The sequence below is a fragment of the Porites lutea genome, chromosome 8, assembly GCF_958299795.1.
Source record: "Porites lutea chromosome 8, jaPorLute2.1, whole genome shotgun sequence".
Taxonomy (NCBI): Eukaryota; Metazoa; Cnidaria; class Anthozoa; order Scleractinia; family Poritidae; genus Porites; species Porites lutea.
Genome location: NC_133208.1, coordinates 32526928 through 32549848, shown reverse-complemented (window position 1 = coordinate 32549848; position 22921 = coordinate 32526928). Strand labels below are relative to the sequence as shown.

The following is a 22921-nucleotide window of genomic DNA, read 5'->3' as shown; positions in this document are numbered from 1 at the left end:
GACCGACCTTTTTATAGTGAGATATGGGAGGCTGACTTTCAGTTGTTATGTGAACAGTTTGGCACAAATGGTTCCGAAGTGTTCTCTAGCCGGCTGAAAATTGGCTTTGTCGACATATGACAGGCAGGGAGTACTCTCCGGCTTTCAGGTGTTTCTAATACATCGCAGAATAACTTTGTCGCTGTTCAGTCCCTAAGCTTGAAAAAAACAAAAACACTTGTAAAGAACACAATGTAATCCATGATTTTCATGCTTGTAGAGATAGGCCTAGGGCTTTCGTAAGTTTTTTGGGGGTTAGAAAATCAGTGGGCTTCAGTTTAACTATAATAGACCTTGTCACGGTTTTCGACGCCATCTTAACGAGTAGGCAAACGCATGAAAAATTACAGTGTTTGTATGAGAATCTAATGTCGAATAATTTCCGTAGAACGGCTGTTCTGATCAAAATATGATTTGTAAACTAAAGCTTCTCTCCTAAGAATTCTACTGAAAAAAAATGAGGGCGTTACATGCACTAGAAGACCTAGAGCCACCTTTTTAAATTTTCTATACATTTGTCTGTAAGAAAGTTCCGGGAAAATTACAGACAAATATATGAAAAATCGAAAGCAAGCTTCCGGAGAAATTTAAGCACAGGTACGCCTCCCAAATTTTTTAGGACAATCCTTTGCTTTGTAGCTTTAGTTTACAATTGATATTTTTTTCAGAACAGCCGTTGTACGGAAATTATTCGACATTAGATTCTCATACAAACACTGCAATTTCTCACACGTTTGCCTATTCGTCAAGATGGCGTCGAAAACCGTGACAAGGTCTATAGAGAGCTTTAGATTTGAGGACGAGAACAAGTATGAGTACGAGATTATTGTGCGTGTTCTCAAATAATAGCTGACGCCCCGGAACGTTTCATTTTACTTTCTTTTAACCAAAAGGTTAGTACGGTTATTTATACTGAAGGAGGTGAAGCCCTCTTCCGATAGCAAAAGGATAAAACTTCTTTCATTTGATAACTTGATCTCGCCACTACGACATTCTCGCTAAACCCGTTGTAGAATGACAAACGCTCTGACGTTTTCCCGCCAACTTGACGCTGGTTCACGCGCGTGCACTACTACTAGAGAGGAGGTACAGAATAGGGAGGAGGGAGAAATCGGGGTTAAAAAGGTAGGTAGGAGGGAGAAAATGAAATGTTGTGGGAGTAGGGAGATATCGATGAGAAGGTGATATAGGGCTTTTTTAACTTGCGTCATGACAAGGGATGCGGGATGGGGAATTTGACGTGAATGCGATCCCCTGGGATCTCCTGGGACTCCCTTGGTCGGACTTAACCGAGAAAGCATGGAATCAAACTTGACACATCTCAGGTTACCAGGATACAGGCAACACAAGACTGGAGTAATGCACTTGGTCGTAAAGGACGTCATCTGACCTTCAGAGCTTCGCTCTAACTAGTAGGTCCTCAATGATTTCCTTTGCGATATGATATGAGGGGAGGCTCCTTAAAGATTTATCTTAGCCGTTGTTGGTTTTGTATAAGGTGCAATTTCCTCATTAGTATTTTCGTTAGGCTAGGTTAAGCTGGGTGGTATTGTGTAACAAAAGGTAGTAGTTTTTTTACGGGTGGATTTGTTTCTCTGTTGAGGGGCTGTTTTCTTATCGGCAAATTTTACCTCAGAGAGGTACTTTCTTACAATAGCGGCAAGGTAGCCTCTTTCTATCAGGGCAATTTTCGAAATTTTTGATAATAAGTTCTTAAAAAGCCCGAGCGCTTCTCCTTTAATGAAGCCTTTCTTTGCTCCATCTAAGACGAGTACCACTACGAGTACGAGATTTTCTCAATACTAAGTAGTAAGCGCTCGTCACCAGCGTCATTTTGGCAAGAAAATGTAATAGTCATCGTCATTCTGCTACACAGCGTTTTCGATATGTAGCTAATGTATTATTGTAAAATTGGAGAATCCAGTTATTCTGCCTAAATAGTCGTGCAAATGTTGTTTCGAGAATCAGCCGGGCGTCTTCTTTACTGAAACGCTGATTTCCAGGGGAAAACCCGCTCACATGCCACGCGTTCACCCGCTCTCGTGCGAACTTGATTGGACCACTCAGAAACACGTTTATTGTTTATTTGTTTCTTTTTTTCACTGAAACCAATCAGAGACAGCCTTGTTCCAGGGTTCCCCAGAGCTCTTCCCTCCCTGACCGTCATGCGCAGAAGAGTTCTGGGGTCGAGATTGTACTAGTAGTTGATGTTCAAAACTATCGAGTGTGATGTGACAAATTATAAATATTCACCTTAAAAACGGAATCACTACAAACAATAAACGCTATCTAGTAGTCTTCACTTTGATAAATTTTATCTAAATGTAATACTGTAATCGCTTTGACCGTAAATGATAAAATACTAAAAAACTCGGTAATTTAAAAACTCTTTAAATTACCGTAAAATTCCGAAAATAAGCGCCGGGGCTTATATTTTTCAAAGGCCCTTTTTGAGGGGCTTATGTTTGGAGGGGCTTATCTAAGGAGGGAAATTTGCGTTTCAAAATCGATTGGACTAGCCTTATAGTTGGAAGGAAATTTACCGTTTTTGCTTTGTTTTACTTTGTATTTGAGGGCAATTTCCAAGTACAAGCCCCCCGGGGGGCTTATATTTGGAGGGGCGATTTAACGGAGGGTTTTTGCGTTACGAGTTTGGGGGGCTTATATTGGGAGGGGCTTATACATGGAGGGACGTGTTTTCGGAATTTTACGGTATGCGGCCTATACTGTTCACTATAACCTCGCCAATATGCGTCATGTTATCTAAATAAACTATTTCAAAGTACACATTCGAGATCTAACACGAATTGCACCTTTTTTTACAAACAAGCGTGTTGTCCTTTCAACCAATCAGAGATTGCACATGTTCATCAATGTTTGGCACGGCTCACGTGCAATTTTTTCAACCTCTGGCTGGATTAACCAGAAAACTACTTCGTTCCCCCCCGGCAGCAGAAGCATGCTTGAGTAACTGATTTTTTTTGTCTCGGTCGTAACGAAAGGTACGATTAAAATTGCTTTAATATCGATTTCCTTGCCAATGTTAGATTCAAATCTGTCTGAATTAAAAATAAAATTTAGCCAATTATAAAAGGGTAGCTTCCACAAAAAGACTAACCGTTTTCTTAAAACAATAAATCTAGTAACTTTTTACATTAAGCTTTTGTGGAAGGGAACAATAAACGCTTACTCTTACAATTTGGACATGCGATTCCCGCCAAGAAACCGCACCTTTCCATGCAATATCCTGCCAAAAAAATTAACGCGGCATGCAATTGAAATCCCTTACATGTTGGAGGGTAAAGACGTACGAACGCCGTACAATGACGTCAGAGCCATAATTCTTCGATGTAGCCAATTCCGTATGAATGTGGTGTGAAACCATTTCACCCGACAAGTGGCAGATATCGACAGCTCCTTGGTCCTTGTTAGGCCTCAGCATGGAACGCAATGAAGCGGGATGGTCTTCCTGTGGTGTTTTAGTGTAAGCATTATAGTTTAAATGGTATGTTTAATTGAACATGTGCCGAAATATAAATGGACTTTGGAGCCACTGGGACGTTACGAATACACTCAACTCCCTCTAAGACAGACATCTATGGGACCGGCACCAAGTGTCCGTCTTAGAGAGATGTCCGTCTTATAGAGAGTCAAATAGAGGGAGTAAAGAAAGGCACGGACCAACTCTAGGTGCCCGTTTTTTAGAGGTGTCCGTAAACAGAGAGTCTACTGTATTATACGTACACCAGAGTGGCAGAAGTTACAGCGGCTATAAATATCTAACAAAACCATTTAGTCTTATCCTGATACCTGGTCAATTGAACGCGTTTTAAAAAAAATGTGTATTTGAAAGAAATTGGGTGGACGAAGTTGTAGCACGGTTTACCTCTGAAGTAAGTTTAACTCTGTTTAACTCTGAAGTAAGTCGAAACCCAACAAAGCTTCAGAAATGGAATCGCAGAGGGAAAGGATCTTAAATGGAGGATGTTGAGCAATATGAGTGGCGTGTGGAATGGAGTCTGTTATGAAAAACTTGTCAAACTTGACTTCACAATCAGTGAACAGCTTCCAAGATTCTTTGGGGAACACGGCGTGTGTTACGTAAGCGCTGATCTTAACCGCGCCAGATGACAATAATGCCTGCAAAATAAGCAATGAAAAATTTGTCTGACTTCAGCATCCTGTGTTGGGATAATCTTTACTGGAACAAGCGGGAATGTTTGTTCGAGGCCCAATAAAACTGTTAAAAGGTACAAAGAAAGTCAGTTTTACAGCTTGCCACTTGGAAAAGCTGTAGCTAGTATATACTAGCCCAAACGTCATTTTCATTTGCTAAGATTGATTACATTTCTCCTGTAATTTGAATTCCCCGAAAAACCTCACTTAGCCGCGCCGGGCAGAATTCCTTCGCCTGATAGCAAAATTCACGAACCCTGGGCTATCAGACAAGGCTTTCGGCTTTGCAAGCAGCTACCAACCCAGTACTAGCTATTATTTTCATGTAAACTTCATCTACGTCAAGCCTTACATTACCCTACTTGTAGCTGGGTGTGGCTACAAGCTGCTCGCGTAGCCTACCCTTACATGCGGTATTCCGGTGGTGACATTCGTTTTCGGTTTGCTAGTTAGCGTATAGTTTCTTCCTAAAAATCTCAGATCTGACCTGGTGGGTACACAATGTATTTAAAGGTGATCTGCCATTTCAGTTCTTAAACGAACCCAAAAATGCAAGGAAACGAAACACTGTATCAACGATTATTGTACGCAGAATTTTAGGCAACAAAATTTGAAACTTTTTTTTGCGGCTTTCACGCCACTTGCATGATAAATCCCCAAAAGAGAGCTTACTCGTAAGCTGTCCTTACTTTAGCACACTGAACCAGAGTTCCTCCTGTCATTACAAGGTCATCGACGATGATCACGTGATGTCCGGAAGGATCGCCTATTAGAGTAGAAGGCAATATCAGGCGCGATTGGCAGGGAGGTTGTTAGACTGCAAATCAGTCCGTATTTTGGCGTATTCAAGAACGCGTGAGCAGTCAAACAAAAGGTCTGGAGCGAGGCTGAAAACGGAGAGCGAGACTGGAGAGAGACGCTTTCTCTCAACTAACTGCGCTAAACTAACCGATTTTCAGAAAAAGTTGACTATTTTGCAGTCTAGGAGGTTTCTGACTGACTAATTATTAATATCATTCTTACCCAGGGTATTAAGCCAATTCGGTGGCTTACTCACCCGCGTTACGGGTATATTTCGTTAAAGCTTTGAGTGGTTAATATAAAGAGGAAGCTGCACTACTTAACAATTATTCCTCGAGCCCGAATGGCTCTGAGTCAATAGCCCATGAGGCCGAAGGCCGAATGGGCTATTGACTCAGAGGCCACGAGGGCGAGAGGATTAATTGTTTTAGTAAAATCCAACTAGTTGCTCAAAAATATCGAGGTAAAACAACTTTAGCTTGTAAAACGCGATTCAATCGCCATTGTTTTTTGTTTTAAAAGTCGGCGCTTTTCGCTTCTAGTGGGCTATAACATATAGCTTAGTAGTAGCTCATCCAATTAGAACGCAGCATTGATAATGGACCACTAGTTGGATTTTACTAAATGTATATATTACGAGTGGTCCCTCATATTCCCTCAAGGTTGATTTCCACTGACGCGTTTTTGGCTACGCATGTTAACGCACGTAAATTTTAATCAGGTAAATAAAATAGAGGCAAGATATAAAGTGTTCAGATTAAACGTGAAGTTGAGCGAGGTTCTACTTTTACGCCTAGGTACGACCTTTCACACAATGCCTCTATTTTATTGGCGAACTTAAATTTTACGCACGTAGGCACGTAAAAATTACGCCACAGTGGAATCAACCCTCAGGGATAGTAGACTAAAAGCGAGCGAAACGCGAGCGCGCGTGACTCGCTTTTTTTCGCATGGGGTAATTATCACGCGCGCTCGCGTTTCGCTCGCTCTACTATCCCTGAGGGAAAACGAGGGACTACTCGTAGTCTACTACATGTACGAATGTTGCGGTTTAATGGCCCGTCAGTGCTCATTAACAACTGAGAAGATTGATAAGAAGTAGCTACAAGAAAGATGCTTCTTTCAATTCGTGACACAGGCAGCTCGGAAGGAAAAATCATATCGTTATCGAGCGTGTTAGGGAAAATCAAGCTCTCGCGAAGGAAGCCAGTGGTTTCCCCCAATATTGTGTTAGCCCCTACTAGTAAACCGCGTAAGAAATCGAGTTCGCCCCATGGTGAACCGAGTAAAGAGTTAGCTCCATGAAATGACGATCCATCAACTGTTTCGATTTTAACCACCGTTCTCACCTTGTACCGAAGATCGATTTTTTGATCGATTTTTCGGGGACTTTGTAGCCTGTGCCAGGCTCTCAGATAGTATGGTGCGGACGTATTAAAATGAGCAAAGCGAAAATAAGAAGCGCGCGACTTGGGAAAGGGGGGTGGTGGCGTCTCTCCCCAGCCCCCGAGCGTTTTTCGCATCAGAAAACAAAATCAAATAAAGTGAATAAATTGTTATGTTACCATCTTTAACTCTGACAATTCTTTTGTCTCCTTCTCTGAGCTTGGTACAGGTTATGGTTGGGAATGAACTGAACATAGCGTGAAATCTCTTGAAGGCACCGTCGTCTGGAAATGCGATACTGATTTCATTATGTTGACTCAGCAATGTTATTTCACGGAGAAGTAAGGGTATGGCAGTTTCCAATCTGAAACCAAATGTTACACTAACTTATAAACTGAGATAATCAGACCAAGAGTACGTTATTAAGTAAGTCCCCTTTAAAACGGAAATATTTAAAATAATAACCCCACATACCCCACCCCCCTCGCTATCTGGTCTTCCTTTTATACCCTCCCTGTCTAGTTAAAGTGGAGCCTGATCCAGCTATTAAACTGATTAGTGACAATTGAACCTCGGACGCCGAGGATATTGACATTGAAAATTACTCAAGGAAACAAACTTGGAACACTTAAAAAGCCCATGTTCAGTTTATTTGATGACTGATCAATTTTTGGTTTAATGGGATAATAAAAGAAAATATTTAGGGCATGACTTCCGGTGAGCAATGTTTGAAATAATCGCTTCCCTCGAATAATCGCCCCCTTTTTGTGTGGAAAAAATAATAATGGCCCCCGGCTATTATTTGAGGAACTACGGTACTTAATTTCATTCCATTTATGCATACTTAAAAATATATAATTAATGACAAGACAAACAAAGTAAGTGTCACATGACCAGAAATATGGCCACAACAAACATTAATTACCAAACAGTAGTAAGGTTTATTTCAATTAAATTTGTATACTCACAGTTACCTAGGGATGACATTGTCAGTAAAATAAAACCTCTCTTGTAGAGCATGAATGTCAAAAACCATGATCTGAGATGGGCCTCTTGCTGTTAATGGAATGGCAGACAACAGCATGGCAAGTGTCTGGAAAAAAAATAATGATAAAAGCTCTTTTTAGATATTTAGAATTATTTGTAGATATGTTGTCTTTTGGTTGGGATTTACCCCCAGGGGGGGGGGGGTACTGCCATATATGGGCTATATAGGTATGTGCCGCTGTGAAGGGTATGGTTTTCAAGAAGTTTACTCTAGGATAGGGTATATAAATCAGAGCGTTTGAGTCTACAATAGGGTATCATTTTCAGGAAACTGATCAGTTGGTTGAAGATTTTATCTAGACAAGGGAAACAGCTACTCTAGGATAGGGGGGATTTGGGGAGTTTACTCTAGTATAGGGTAGCAAAATTCACCTGAACTAGCTCTGGTATAGGTTAAGGGTTCCAGGGTCCCAGCGGCACATCCCCACCCAGAAATTCCTAAAGTACCCCCCCCCCCCCCCACCTGGGGATTTACCTTATGTTCTTTTTTCATTTTTTGTAGTTTGCCACAAAAATATATCTTGGTCCCAGAGGTTTTTCTTGAAATTTTTTGTTCACGAAAGAGAGAGCGAGCAGTGAGGCAGCAACAACAAGTTGCAAAGCAGTAAGGAGAGAAGAAAACCTCACGGACCAGGGTAACAAAAGTTTTGTATCAAAAAAGTATCAATTTACTCTAAATGAAGGAGAATTAATAAAATTATATCGATCTCCTTCAGTCCATTATTTCAAAGAGGTGATATAAAAACATCTAAGGCCATCAACAGAATACACAAGGAACAGACCCTTTATACTTGTGTTCATTCATCAAGTGGATATCAAGTGGATGCAAGGGAAGGAAGTGGCTATGAACACAGCTGGGTTTATTCTGCTCTCCTGCCGGATTCCCACTGGAATCCATGATAATTTTTTATTGACACCTTTTGTTATACGGGTGACGGCTCTAAAGTATAAAGAATCATTACAATTTACTTGATTCAGTTCAGGTAGTTCTTTGTGGCTTTCATAATACATGTAAGCTTGGGTGATTTGCATTTTTAGCCATTGGTTCACTTTTTAATTATAGCGCAGACACCTCAACTTTGTTCCTTGGGAAAAATGGGTCAGCTGACTTGAAATTTGAAGATTCACCAAGAAACGAAGCAGGCTAGTGCTTATTGAAAACAAATAATACAATATTATTAATTTTGTAAGCTCAAGTTTGCTTGTTACTTCAACCAAGATTGATACTATAGCAGTAACTTTTTCTTGTAATTAGTTCAATGTCACTTGACTACCTGCTATGACAGTAACTGCAGACACTACAATCAGATTCTCTCTTGTCTAGTGCAAAGTTAATCCAAGTGTGTGAATCACTGCGGTTAATCTTCAAATAGAGTAGCCCTTCATTCATAGCAGTGGGTATAATCTTTCATTGACAAGCTGCCTTAACCCTGAAGTGTGTCACAGAGTCTGTCTCCAAAGGTTAAGAGACACTGTGGAAGGACACAGTAAATAGCAGTCAAATAAAAGTATTTTTTCGAGGCATGGCCACCTCCCCAATGTACCTTTGCAGTGGCAACTCGCCCCTCTACTTCTTCTCTCTCCATTGTCCCAGTTGGAAAGTAGGGTACAATAGCGGTAAATGATCTTGCTAATAACCTGAAATATACAGTGTAAATGTACTCATCAATTATCTTTATTTCCAAATCTGTTATTACCAGACCCCCTGCCCACTCCAATCCCTCTGATAAAGTGGTTTATTAATTTTTGGAAGGTAGCAGGTAAACCATGGATATTCAAGCATCTTTTGTAAAAAACAGCTAAAAAGTATATACATGTATGACGTCAGTACAATACTTGTTCATATTTTGTTGTTGTTTGAGTAGAAGAGTGAGTAGAAGAGTGAAATCTGCTATTAACATCAGTATCTATTAACATACCTCGGGATTTTGTAAAGAATAGACAGCTGCTCAAACACAACTTCTGGGGAGTGAAAACTGCCTAAAAAGATGACTGCAAAAAGAATCAGAAGTTAACTGTCACCAGTAGCGTAGCTGCCTTTAAGCCATTAAGTCTGGGCTTAACAAAAAATTGGGGTTAAAATGAGCTTATGTAATCACATGTGACAGGGAGTGATTGCACCTATACATGTCAATAAAACTTATGCCATCCTCTCTTTAACTTGTTTCCATTTCACGTAATATTTAGAACATTTCTTGTAAAGCGCCATTGGGCAGCGCTCGAAATGGTGCTATATAAATAAAGTATTATTATTATTTACATTATTATTATCAGTGCCAGAAAAGCCACACGTGCGATCTATCAGAAAACAGCTAATTAAACAGCTGATTCCCAGGTGTAGTGCACACAAGCCAGAGAAGTGCAAAAAGGTATTTATGTCTCTTTTGAATTTGACAGGTGTAAATACAGATCTTGATAAATAATTCAGAGAGGCTTTTGTTGAAAACTCACTGCTTACGACTCATATTTGAAAGCAACATTTTAAAGCAAGTGGGAACAGCTGTGCTGTAGTTTTGATGTAGCTGTTTACATGTACAGTTCAGCATCCTCGTGTCTTGCTATTTCGTCCTCAACCCACTTCATCCTCCCCTCTACCCCCTTCAGGACTTCTACAAGTTAGGCTTAAAAGGAAAAATGGCTGGCTACACTGTACACTCCTGGTCACTTACAGTACACAAGTCAAATTCATTTCAGTAATTTTAAAGGATTGGAAAATATACAAAATGAATACCCGCAACTAGCTTGGCTAATTTAAGTTGGTATAGCAAATAAAATAGTGATAATAAAGTAAACATCTATATCTACAAGAAAATAACTAAATAAATAAATGAATAAATAAACAAATAAAAGCTGTCCTTCCCTGACCTTACATGAAAACAGTCATAGCTGGGGTTGTTTTAAAAAAGCTGGGTTAAATGTTCCATAACTGGGGAATTTCTGTAGGACAAAGCTCACCATCTCTTCCTGCACAATCTTGCTTCACATTTTCAATAAACAAATTTGGCCAGCCATCAGGGAATTGCTGCCATGATACAGATCTGAGCTCTACACTCTGTTGAAACTGAAGAAGTCCTTTCTGTAATAAAGATGTGGTAAAGTAAAGATGTTATTCTGTAATAATTCGGAAAGTTAACATCCAGCCTGTTTAACAGTTGGGTACGGGAAGGCATGGTGGCAAAACTAAAAGACACAAAATATGGGACAACCAACTGTCAGAAAATGAAGAATTCAAAAACTAAGAAGGAATATTATAAGGACAATAAGGTGTAGGGAGTTGCTTCCTTTCACTCTATAAAAGGCCCTGTTACTTTAACTCCTTTAAGTGTGAATTTTGTGAAATGCAATATGGGGGAACCTTGCAGAATACGGTATCTTGTTTGAAAAAGTCTCTTAGTTGTCAGAAAGGGTACCAAATTGAGGCAAATTACAGTTAAGACAACACTCATAAAAAGTATTGGACTTTGATTGGATCTGCTTGAAAATTATGTCCAAAAATGTCAAAAACTTTGTCAAGTGCTCTTAGGAACATTGGCCAAACAATAATGACGTAAATTTCACTCCAGTTATCGAAAATCCACATGCCTCTTACAAATTCCTCTGGAATTTTCTCTGTTTTCTGTTATCATTTAGTGATAGTTGGATAGGTATGGATCAAAACAGCTGTTACTATCAATCAACACACTGTCCACTAGCGATTGACCACAGCGTCAGCTGAAACATTAACCATATAGTTAGTAGAAAGGGACTGAAACGTGTCCTACCTGTGTTACGATCGGTGATTTCAGTGCATGGCTACATCTTTCACAAATACTTTGAGCCAACTGACTCATAGACTTGTGATAGAACAAAACCGCTGGTGGTCGGGGTACATAGCTTGCTTTTTCGAGTAAACCTGAGTCCGCCATCTTTGTTTATTTCTGCTGGTCGGACGAGTGGAAACTGGGGCTAGCATTTGTGTTGTACACTTATAATTTTCAGTTAACAGAAAATTCATGTCAATTTCCCTGAATAAAATTATGGTATCTTTTTACCTTGAAATGATAAGAAATGTAATTTCAGAAACAAAACAGCTTAGAATCTTTAGAGTCTTCTTTAGAGAAGTCGTTGTTTTACCTGAGCCACCAGTAGCAGACACTGTAGCTGTCAGCGGTTTTCTTGGACAACACAACATTGCTCTGTAACTTTGCAACGATCGACTTTTTAGAGTGGATTTTCATCGAATTTGTAGAAGAATATTATTTTGACATGTCTGTTAGAACTATAGATTTCACCTCCAGTGCATATGCTAAGACAAAGAGCTTCAAGGCGAAAGAAAATACGACATCGGCCTCGAAAATCAAGGAAAAAAGAACAGCTGAAAATCAGCTTTCAGGCGTCAAAAGTTCTTGGACCCCGCTGAAACAAGATTTAAATGAAAAGGTCTGTTTTTCGAACACACTGTTTACTCCTGTGTTATATTTACAGATTAATGCAAAAACAATTAATTTTGCAGCTCTTTGATGAAAGGAAAGAACTTGTCAGCAACTGGGTGAGTTTAAATTCATGCTACATGTACAAACTCGTCTACAAAACACCGCGAGCACAGCAGTATCACTGTTATGTCAATATTATATTAATCGCTTGTTATACTTCAAAAAGTCATCTTCACAAGGCTAAGTGTATAAACTTACTTATGGCTCCATACGTTAAGGATTCGTTGACAAAGGAAATACCATTTATTATTTTATTCTTTGGGCTTACTAAAAGCACCTTCTTTTTGTAATGGATTTCTTTTATTAATTTTGCAGTTAAGTTTTTAGCTCTGACAATGGTATTTAGTAGTGTTTGACTTGCTTTTAAACAGTAATCTTATAAACTACCACAGCGTCACCTTTCTTTCTCTTCTTTTTTTCTGGCTTAAATTTACTGGCTAATTTACTCGCACAACCACCGAATTACAGCGTTTTGTATGAGAAATGATTACAACAGTCCTCATATTATACTGACAAACACTTGTATGATCACAATAAAAGTATCTGTTGAATCACTTCATTTCACGTTTCAAAACTTACCACCTTTGTTTCAATGACTGTGATGAAATCATAAGAAAAACAAAATCCTTCTCATTAAATTTGTTCATTTCATGATTTCAGTTTGACAGATGGTCAGATGCTCAAAGAAGAATCATTCTTGAAATCCTGATATCAAAATGCAAGAATTCTCAACTACAATACACATTCTCTTTGATTGATGAAAGAATTCCTATAACTCATGTTGATTTCACACGGAAACTCCCACGAGTCATAACAGTGTACATCATGTCATTTCTGGATCCTCGAAGTCTTTGTCGTTGTGCACAGGTTTGCTGGTTTTGGAAATATTTATCTGAACTAGATCAGATCTGGATGCCAAAGTGTTTCAAGTTTGGTTGGTTATTGCCGTTTGTACCGACTCCTTATGAACAGGGAGTTTGGAAGAGACATTACCTTGAGTGTGTGAGAGGATTACAGTACATGAGACCTAAGGTAAAGGAAAGGTTTTCCGTTTTGCATAATGTGCTAAATTCTGGTAGGAAACATGTATTCAACCAGGGCTTAAAAAGCTTGAATTCCAGCTTGTCCTTTGGGGAGGCAGCTCTCACAGTTTGCCTGCTCAGGGCCACTTCTTGCTTGTGTTTGTTAGTGATTCACTTGTCTTAGAAGATGACTTGCCTGGTTTCTTGCCTATTGGGCAGTTGAGCTATATAAGGTACTTACCAAACAAGAAAAATACTATTGAGATTATTATAGGCAGGGTATTTTTTGAACCCTGACTCGGCCCTGATTCAACTCTCTCCTCCACAGAGTTTTCCTGTGGGTATAAAATGAAATTACTGAAAAATAGTACGGGTGCAGAGTATGATTGCTCTGCAGGCTTTGTTTTCACATATCCCCAGCCTCAGAGGAGAAAGCCTGGAAGATCTGCCAGTTGTTTGAACCTGACTTAAGTTTTTACATAAGGTGGATAGCTTTATGTGCTTGAAAAACCTCATCTAGCACATAGGTAGTGCAACACTTATCCACTGAATGGTGATTTATCAGGGAGATGGCCTTTATATTATTTTGAATAACTTAAGTTTGTTGTTTATTTTAAAACAAGAACTTTTTTTTTCTTTGTTCTTAACACCCTTGTATCTTGCTATCATGTTCAGAGCTTAATGGCTCTAAAAAATGTTGAGACAGTCAAACATCTCATAATGAACTTACCTCTACAAAATGGACACATCTTTTTCGGGGAAAGTTCTTTTGTTCTCAGATGCAAAATTTTGTACAATTCCTTCCACTTTGAAGCAAAAATCTCTTTCCCTCTGGTGTCCATATTAGGGAGATTTCACCAATTTACAATCACACCACACTTAAATCGACTTTTGATTCTATTAGAGACCTTTTTAGGGAGGGAGGTACATATGCTCCCTTTCTGAATTTCAATTGCGGTCATTTTGCATTTGTAGTCCTGAGTAGGCCCTGTCCTGACAGTATTTAACCCATCTTTATGTCGTTTGTGTCCATTTCATGTAGTGGTACGTTGCTGTTTTAAGGCCATGTCGCTTTGAGATTTTACCCTAATGGGACCTCTCTTTAATCTAGGAAATATATTGCCTGCATGGCAGCTGCTCCATTTCTTTTTTTTTGCTCCTTTAACATGGTATATGGTATAAAAGAATGTTAAAGCTGATATTTTAGGAACTGGCTTCTCACTGGTCTGTGTTTGAAATGGAAGCTTTTGACCCTGGCCTACACAGTAGCCAGTTCACCATTTTTTACCTCAAAGCACAATAATTATTTTCCGTGTTTTTCCTCCCACCTCTAACAAATTGGTCACTTTATCCTTTAAGCCCCAATATCCAAATACAAAATCTCCGCTTCAGACTGACTCCATACAATTGCATACAGAATTGGTTGAGAGAAATTGATAAAAGGTCAAAGCATTTTCTCCTTCATGATTATTAACTTATTGGTTCTCATAAACTTGATCATTAATTTATAATTAGGAATGAGAATTAAAACACAAAACCTTTCTTTAACAGTCACCACCAGGTTCTCCAAAGATAGTTCCCGCTGAAAAAACAATATCACGGAGTCAGAGTCATGGAAGCTTGTTTAAAATGACAAATAAAAAGCCAGGAGCAAGCCATGATGTCCCCCCATGGAGGGGTCCAGATCCTCGTCCTAATGATATTAAAAGAAGGCTAACTACTGAAGGACATGTAGGGGGGTGCAGGTGAGTGTTACAGCTGCACATCAGTTTATCATGCTCTCATAACCTTTGTTGGGAATTATGCGCCAATAGTGTGCATACATATTTCGTAGTATATTTTTATCCTTTTTGCTTTATTATATTTCAGTTTGATGGCAACGCTGATTGCTAAATAATTAGCTCATGATCTCTGATAAGTTCAAGGAACAGTCACAAAGTGAACCGTGATAACTGATAAGATATTTGGGATCCTTAATTGATATCCTGGAAATAATGCTAAATGTCAATCACTTTGTAACACTATAGGTTAGGTTTCATGTGTATTGGCATTTGGGGGAGTTAAGGGGAGAAGATCATGCTATTAAAACCAACTTGTTGCCGAAAATATTTGTGAGTGAGTGAGTTGCGAAAACTGTGACTTTATTGTGAATAAAGTTACATCAAAAAGATGATCTGCTGATGTTGTTAGGAGAAAATTGATGTTGGTCAGTCTTGAGACCTAAATGATTAAGGTGGAGTACATTGCATTCACAGGACTGTGCTTCAAAAGGGCCCTATGGCCCCAGCCTGGCACCCAGTTTTTGCTCTCTCCTTGGGCTAGTCAATGGTCAATGTCTGGCCAAGATGACCATTTATCCAGAAAAACGTTCGGTTTGCAGGTTATTTTGAGTGGACACATTTAAAAATAAGTGACCAGCAAAGAAGATATATTTTTATACTGTCCATTAGACTTCTGGCCCCGGTTGTTCAAACGTTGGATAGCGCTATCCAACGGATAAATCACTATCCAGCGGATAAGTATTACGGAAATCAACTACGCTCCCCGCTGGATAGTGATTTATCCGGTGGATTGCGCTATCCAACGTTTGAACAACCGCGGCCTGAGGTTTCTATCATGAGGACAAGTATGACTATCGTTTTTCACTTAACGTTTTTGCTTATTAGAATAATAATTTTAAGATATTGACCAGTCAGAAGGGAGACATGATTGAGCTAAAATTTCTTTGGCCAGTCAATACCACCGGCAACAGCCCAAATTTTTTTTAGCCCTGATGTCTACCTAAACTTTTTCATCTGTGACAAAATCCCGAACTCGTCTCCAGGGGATTTGCATAGTAATTTAATAAAGAGGTTATAAGTCAACAATAATGTATTTCCAACAAATTTTCTGGTGTTTGTATAATAAGGGCAGTGATCTGGCCGGAGATATACGTTTAAAAAAGAAAAATCATATGCAGGCCAGAGCATTGGAATATGCAACTTTCCCACAGAAATGAAGGCAAGAAGGGAGAAGGAGGGGATGGGGCTGGCAGAAGAAAAGCAAAAAAAGGACACCAGAGCAGATGGCAGAAGTCAAAAGGGCAATGGCGTTGCGTTGTCCAGACTTGAAAGCTTGGAAGTTTGCCTCCTGTTTCTGCTTGAACTTTGTAGAAAAACTGTGAATTGGCATCAGAAAGAAAACCCAGCCTAGTGCTTGACTCAGTTGTAAACAATGTTTTCGAGAACAAACCATACATACATTGACACTTTTTTTGTTTTTGTTTTTCTTTGTATCAAGACGCTGCCATATGTCCTCACATACAGAACACAGTGATCAACACGAACAGACGCCTAAAAAGGGAACATCAGCTAAATCTAGCAAACCAAGAATACGGCCAGCTACGGTAAGACTATAGTTAAACGCTTTAGGAGCCCATGAGTCATCTCATATTAGCTCATATTAGAGTAGATGGAACATGTTGTCCGGGAGAGTATAGCCTGAGAAGACAACATTTCACGACGTTACCACTGGTTTTCCCGCGAAATGGCGTCTAAGAAACGACTGCAGATATTCCTTACTGATGACTTGTCACTACCCAGATCTGTTAAGTGCTTCTCATTGGTCCTGCCAAGAAGGGAAATTTGCCTCAACCAGTCAGAACCATTACCCAGATCTGGGTAGTGACGCCTTGTCCGTAGATGTCATTTCGCGGGAAAACCAGCGGTGGCGTCACGGTGAAATAATCGGCTGTTGTAGTGAACTGCAGAGAGCGTAGTCCTAAATACGACTTTTGTTGTTGACTGTGTGGTAGCCATCTTATTACAGTAGCCTTATTACAGTACTTCATTTTGTATGATCATACTCAAATCCTTTTATTTTGCACACAGCCGACTGGAAAAACTTGCTTATAACAGTGACACTGCATGCAAGCAGAGTAGAAGAAATTTCGATTTACGCGCTTTAGAAGAGGATTAAAATCGATGTAACAAAAAATACTAACAGGTGAAACAGGATAGAAACAGAAGAAATACATTTTCGACAAATTAAGTCTCGGTGGGCAAGCATAACCCGTTCTTACGGGGTTATTATTCACGCAAAATTCATTGACAGGTTCTATATTTCGTGAAGTTTACTATTACCCAAGAGTCACGCATTAAGTAAAACAGAACACATGCAGTTTGTGTATCAAATGTATCATTCGTTATTTTTAACATTTCAGGCAAATTTTGCACCCGAAACTGAAGCAGCAGGAACCAAGTTTAACAGCAGATCTGGGCGACCAGACTGGGCAGTACAGGCAGCCATAACTCCTGTCCGAGCAAATCGTCCACCACCCCCAGAGCTGAAACCCTCGGCGCAGTCTCTTGGAAATGCAAGAGGGGTCAGAGATCTACCAGGTATATACTAGCTGCACGATGCTTGTGCGTGGTATACTCTGAAATATTTCCAGAGTGACTCACTATACTAACTTACATGCATATACAGTGTATACTTCTAGTTCATATTTTGAAGAGAACCCGTAGCCTGGGATACCGCGGAATACGCATGTTTTTTTTTTTCTGCTCTATATTCTTCTGGGCATTGGATAAATGCACGTGTACGGGTACATTTTTTAAAGCTGTTAAAGGGGCTGTGTCACGGCAGTCCAGTTCATTTTGTTTAAGTTTGCCAATTACTCGCCTTCAATCGCTATGGAACTTTAAGTAAGCAAAGAAATTACATGTAAATGACAAAATCAGAGTCTCCTGAGCATTATTTTTGAAGTTGCAAGCAGCAGGGATCAACTTTGAAAAACTGTTAGGTTGTACAGTTTTCAAAAATCCTAATTTTAATCCGTTTCAATCTTCTTCAGTTTTGCCCATCCGTGACATCTGTTGTATCTGTTATGTTATTTTAACCTTCCTTTAAAGTTTTGAGCGGTTATTTTTATGTTTCTCTTGATTCAACGGCCATTTTGTAATTTCCTAATTTGGTTGAATTTCATGACACAGCTCCTTTAACTTGAAGTTGATGAACCTGTAGAATAAAAGATTTCAAGGTGGTTTGTAAATCAATATGGGCTTGGCTTTAGCTTTCGTGGGAATGAGTTCCTTGTACTAACAACTGGCTCAACATTTACATCGACTAAGTTGCTTTTCTTTTACTCTTCTCTTCTTTGTGCTACATTTATATAAAGCTACGTACAAGGCCTCGTTGACCCCCAGTTGGGTGTGGTCTATCTGTCATGGGGATAGGGCCCGCAGTCATTGGCGTCATGCTGTTGAGTTGTCCTTGCCAAAATTGGCAAATCTAAGTATATAAATATTAAGCAAATAAATTCAGATAATCTTTCTTGTTTTAGGCGCGGAGTTGTTCAGGAGTCAGCCTTGGACGAGACCCCCGGACTATGACTCTGACTAAAGATACAAGACTGACATCCTCCACTTGGTTACAAATTCAATACTGGATAGCCATTTCGTCCACTTCCTGGCCAATATAAGAGAATAATTTTAGTTTTATGAAAAGTTGAAGAATAAAAGCACAGTAAGAGACTCTGCCAATAGATTTTATAATCAAAATTGACCAACTAAGGAAAATGTTTTACAAGGAATGTTTTATAGTCATACTTTATACAAATCTTTACCTATACTTAGCCCGTAAAGCGTCAAAATATGTACGCAAGTAAATCTTAGTGAAAAAAAAGAACAGAATACTTTGTATATAAAGCTAGTAAGACAACCAGAATACTGTCATGGAATATATTGTTCATCCTGTTAATACCATTTTAATGATATTATCTTGTTGAACTTTGTTTTCCGTTGTACTGCAGGATTTTATAACTACAGTTTGTTAAAGAAAACGTATTTATTTAATTTTTTTTATTTAATATAATATAGCAGGCGCTCATGAATATAGCAATTGAAGGACGTAAGAGGGTGAATTAAGAGGTGAATAAAGGTTCATAATCCATGTTACAGGTCATTTATGCAGTGCTAGATCGTTCTTTGAAACTTTTGAATCTGTGGATGAAATCCTAAAGTGTGACCATTCAAATGAAAGCTACTGAGCAGTACTTTCCTGTGGTACTGTTTATTATGCTGTACAAGGTGGTTCTAACTTTTGAGTCTGTGAATGAAATCCTAAAGTGTGACCATTCAAATGAAAGCTGCTGAGCACTACTTTCTTGTGGTACTGTTTACTATGCTTTATAAGGTGGTTCTCACTTTTGGAGTCTGCGATTGATGAAATCCTACAGTGTGGTCGTGCTAAGCTTTGCACGGATTTAGAAACAAAATCCTTTGTTTATTTAATTTATTAAATGGAGTGATGGATAATTCCTTGTCTTTGATCAGCTTTGGAAATCATTAGGCCTTTTATTGAGAGAAAATGCAAATGTTATTAAATAACGCCTCAGTGCTTCAACAGAAATATCGAAGAAAGATAAAACTGCAGAGAAGAACAATTTTAAAAAGGGTCAGAAAAAATATAACTTTTTATCTTATTCTTCCAAAACTGAAACATGAACTTGACTGATTCATCCATGATACCGAAAGACAAAAACTATTCAAAGAATCGCTATTCAATTGGTTTCATTCTTAGCCTTTGAAATTGGTATTCACATTAAAACAATTAGTATATCAGCAGTAGGCGGTTTACATTAGCGACTTTAAGTTTTTAATGTAAATAGGTCTTGCGCGACCTCTTGCCACTAGGATTATCGATTTTAGATCTAAAAAGACTTTTTATAGTAAGAAGTCAGTCGACAGCTAAAAAAAAGCCCCATTTTAAGGAAATAACGAATCGTGATTAAGTGCGAAAGATGATATTTAGTTGTCAAGATAAATCTTTATTCTTTATTAGCAGAGAGATGACTTAGAAATGCGTCTTGACCTTATTAGGTACTGCTTGCACGTAATAAAATATTAAACTATAAGAACTGTAATGTTTGTAAATATTTAAAAACGACAACGCGGACAATAGAATTCTTCAGTTTTTGTACAATTTTCTATTTGCATCATCTAACACACATAATTTATAATTATGTACATGTGATTTTTTCCGCCACCCACATGGCTGAATCACGCCATGCCAATAAACTGATTCCTTTCCCATCGCCTATCGTCGGTTGGGTAAAAATAAGAAATAACTTCTTTACAAGCCGTCATAACGAGGATCTTGCTTGTAAAGGCAATTTCTGTAAATGTTTAAACACCAGCATGCCTGCAGAGAGCACGAAGGCAGAATGTGACGTTCACTCGTTTCCTGTCAGGCATGAAACCCGGCTTTAATACCCGGCAAATGCGATATGCAATTACTGAACTACATTTGACGGCTCACTGAAGTAAGGACTGTATTCTTGGAGTAATAAAAGAGTTTAATTTCTGATATCTTTTTGTCCCTTTTCAGAAAAATAGGTTGGTGAGACGATGAAAATTAACAAGAAACTATGAACATGACCGTTACTAAATATCGTAGCAGTTTATCTCGTTCCAAAATAACTTTTAAATCTTTTTTTCAATACTCACACCTAAAAAGTTATTTCCCTTGAAGGAACTGTTACCTCTGTTTTGACTACGACCGTCTTCCGAGATCCAAACTCTTACTTGGAAAACAGAATTCCGTGGAATTCTATCAATCAAACGGTTTGATCGCAAGGGTGGCCAGCAGGCGAAAGCTGGCGCTCTTTTTACCGTTTGATTGATGGAATTTTATTTCCAAGTTGTCTTGATTTCGAAGGTCTCGTTTTCGTGAAGCTGTGAAAATAGTGGTAAACGATTTTTATGGTATAGACCACAAGGTACAAGCTTGCATGTGTATTAAGAACCACCACCATTTTTAGTTGCCTCCATACATAGGCTTCAAAGCCGTTGTCAGTTCGAATTGACACTTAATTCGCAGAAAAACTCTGACTGACTCCAGCAGGCAGAAGTTGCTCACACATACTTAGCAAGCCAAAAGCAAAATTGTTCCTTTGTAACAAACTTATGTAACCCTATGAATTTTAAAAAGGGTTTCACTGGATCAATACACAATTGTCAAGGTGTTCTGCACACTACATGCCGGTATATTTAGTTTTGTTTCAATTCCATGGTTCGCGGAAAGCCACAGGTGCTTATAATTGGAAAGATACGGCCAAATCCCGGCCACACAAAAAGCCCAGACACACAGAAGTGGTTTAATTTATCCTTCTAAGAACGGTACGCCGTCACTGATAGCTTATTTCCAAAGTCGTCTACTTTAGTAGGGATTTCATATGAGCAATTAACTCAACCCCAGTGCAAAATTTTGTCAAAACTATTAAAGATTGCTAAGTTTTTCGGCCTTCTTGAATCACAGGAAGGCCATTAACACTATTAAAACCTAAATCGTCATTTTTCTCCATAGGGTAATTAAACAAAGTTTCTTCGTCATCGTCAAAGCTTTGAGTTTGAGAGTGACCTTGAGTTTTTTCTGAGACATCACGTATCCAATTTATGATGCGATCTTCTTTTGAGTCACCCTGTTCAGAGTCGCTCGACATTCGCCTTAAATTCCGATGGTGAATCCTCTGGTTACGATGCAACCTTGGACTCGGTGGAAGACTTCGTGCACACAGTCGTGGACTGTATTCAACTTCGGGAGAAGAATCCGCAAATCCAGCACTGTGCCGGCGCAGGTCAACACCACCAATAATCGGCCTTAAATCCAAGCTGAGAGAGAGCCTATGTGATAAGTTAGAAGGTGAAATTCTGGATGTTCTACCGAAAGAAAAGACTGAATCAGGGTTTCTACCCGGACTGGGAGTCGGCGGTCTGTTGGAATACAATTGTTTCCCACTGCTGTTATTCGGTATCCATTTGTAGTTATTGTTCTTTCTCGTGTCGTTGCTTGAAATCGGTGGCAGTGAAGATTGTGGAATATCAGTCTCACTGCCCCACTGGCGTTTCTCCAGACATCTTCCTAAAGGGGATTTAGACCGTTTAAAATCATCCATTACAAAAATTCCGGGAAGAAATTTCATAACAGACGGCTTGGATGGCAGATCGAATGGATACTGTTTCTTGATTTCCATGGTTTATCTCTTTGTTCTCTCAGCATGATGAAATGAAGGTATAAACAGACTTTTACTCAGTAGTACTCTCACTAATACCGCTCTAGAAGAAGTTAGAAAAATAGATTCGTGCAGTATTAAACGTGATATGTCCGGCGTCTCAAGGTTAACTTGGTCGGAATTCGCTCGTATTCTTTTTCACCCGGTTTATTTTGATCGGTAAACAATAGAAGTGTCAGCAAAGTCCTTTATTTCGTTACCTGGGATCACTTTACTGAATATACGCCTCATGTAAATATCTCTATTGATTGGCACAGAACTTGTTATGGTAATTGCTTTGTTTCCGGGATCATATAATTTATGTCTTGAATGCCGCTTTAATTAAATAAATACATTTCATTTACTCACGGCGCAGGTTATTACCTTCATCAGATGTACACAATGCAATTCGTAATAAGAATTAAATAAATCGTTTAAATGTTCTTTTAAACAAGCGAAATGAATCAGTACTTAAGCCATAAGCCGGGTCTAAGAGACTCTGACTCAGCAGAACTCAACAATAGTCACTGAATAGTTGCGGTCACCAGTACTTGCAGTGTCTCATACCTGCAGCCTCGACTTGAAGTCTAACCGGTGCACGTGCATCTTACATGCTGAATGCGTTCCGTCCGTTCCATCGTATGCAAGTCACGCGAAGTACTCTAGATTCAAAAATAAATGAATGAACAACTTTGTTAACGTGTCAAAATCTTCTAGCTGGCTACAAGTAGCCTACTAGAGCGGTTTTCACTTGACTGTCGTAAAACCAAAACCAAAGTAAATACACTAGCCAACCAAAGGGCGAAGTAAAACCAAAACCAAAACCAAAACCAATCCCTTTCGACAGTCAAGTGAAAACCGCTCTAATAGACGACACCTAGACTCACCAGGCTCACCAGACACCAGACTCATTGGATGTCACCAGACTCATTCGATGCATGCATGTC

At 39.1% G+C, this 22921-nt stretch overlaps 3 protein-coding genes across 3 annotated transcripts; 1 reads left to right on the top strand and 2 right to left on the bottom strand.

The window, feature by feature from the left end:
* Positions 1-3415: 3415 nt before the first annotated feature.
* LOC140945877 (uncharacterized) lies at positions 3416-11521 on the bottom strand. Its single transcript, XM_073394935.1, has 8 exons — positions 11211-11521; positions 10405-10525; positions 9369-9441; positions 8994-9087; positions 7377-7495; positions 6582-6766; positions 4905-4981; positions 3416-4179 (listed from the first exon to the last, which is right to left on the bottom strand). Exons 1-8 carry the CDS (start codon positions 11352-11354, stop codon positions 3949-3951), a joined length of 1044 nt encoding a protein of 347 aa, XP_073251036.1. The 5' UTR covers positions 11355-11521; the 3' UTR covers positions 3416-3948.
* A 104-nt stretch (positions 11522-11625) lies between these two features.
* Positions 11626-18886, top strand: LOC140945875 (F-box only protein 16-like). The gene is made up of 7 exons (XM_073394932.1): positions 11626-11868; positions 11942-11977; positions 12582-12953; positions 14495-14688; positions 16223-16328; positions 17145-17322; positions 18267-18886. The coding sequence occupies exons 1-7, from the start codon at positions 11695-11697 to the stop codon at positions 18323-18325; spliced, it is 1119 nt and encodes a 372-aa protein (XP_073251033.1). The 5' UTR covers positions 11626-11694; the 3' UTR covers positions 18326-18886.
* A 1372-nt stretch (positions 18887-20258) lies between these two features.
* On the bottom strand, positions 20259-22176 carry LOC140945876 (uncharacterized). Its single transcript, XM_073394933.1, has one exon. It carries the CDS (start codon positions 21954-21956, stop codon positions 21213-21215), a length of 744 nt encoding a protein of 247 aa, XP_073251034.1. The 5' UTR covers positions 21957-22176; the 3' UTR covers positions 20259-21212.
* Between the last annotated feature and the right edge of the window lie 745 nt (positions 22177-22921).

Excerpts from the sequence above, each read along its gene's own strand:
- LOC140945877 (XM_073394935.1), bottom strand. The coding sequence starts at position 11,354 with ATGGCGGACTCAGGTTTACTCGAAAAAGCAAGCTATGTACCCCGACCA. Across the intron at positions 7,496-8,993 it reads GGCGAGTTGCCACTGCAAAG|ACACTTGCCATGCTGTTGTC; the intron begins GTACATTGGGGA and ends TTTTTTTTCCAG. Across the intron at positions 4,982-6,581 it reads AATTGTCAGAGTTAAAGATG|GCGATCCTTCCGGACATCAC; the intron begins GTAACATAACAA and ends CTACTCTAATAG.
- LOC140945875 (XM_073394932.1), top strand. The coding sequence starts at position 11,695 with ATGTCTGTTAGAACTATAGATTTCACCTCCAGTGCATATGCTAAGACA. Across the intron at positions 11,978-12,581 it reads AAGAACTTGTCAGCAACTGG|TTTGACAGATGGTCAGATGC; the intron begins GTGAGTTTAAAT and ends TCATGATTTCAG. Across the intron at positions 16,329-17,144 it reads CAAGAATACGGCCAGCTACG|GCAAATTTTGCACCCGAAAC; the intron begins GTAAGACTATAG and ends TTAACATTTCAG.
- LOC140945876 (XM_073394933.1), bottom strand. The coding sequence starts at position 21,956 with ATGGAAATCAAGAAACAGTATCCATTCGATCTGCCATCCAAGCCGTCT.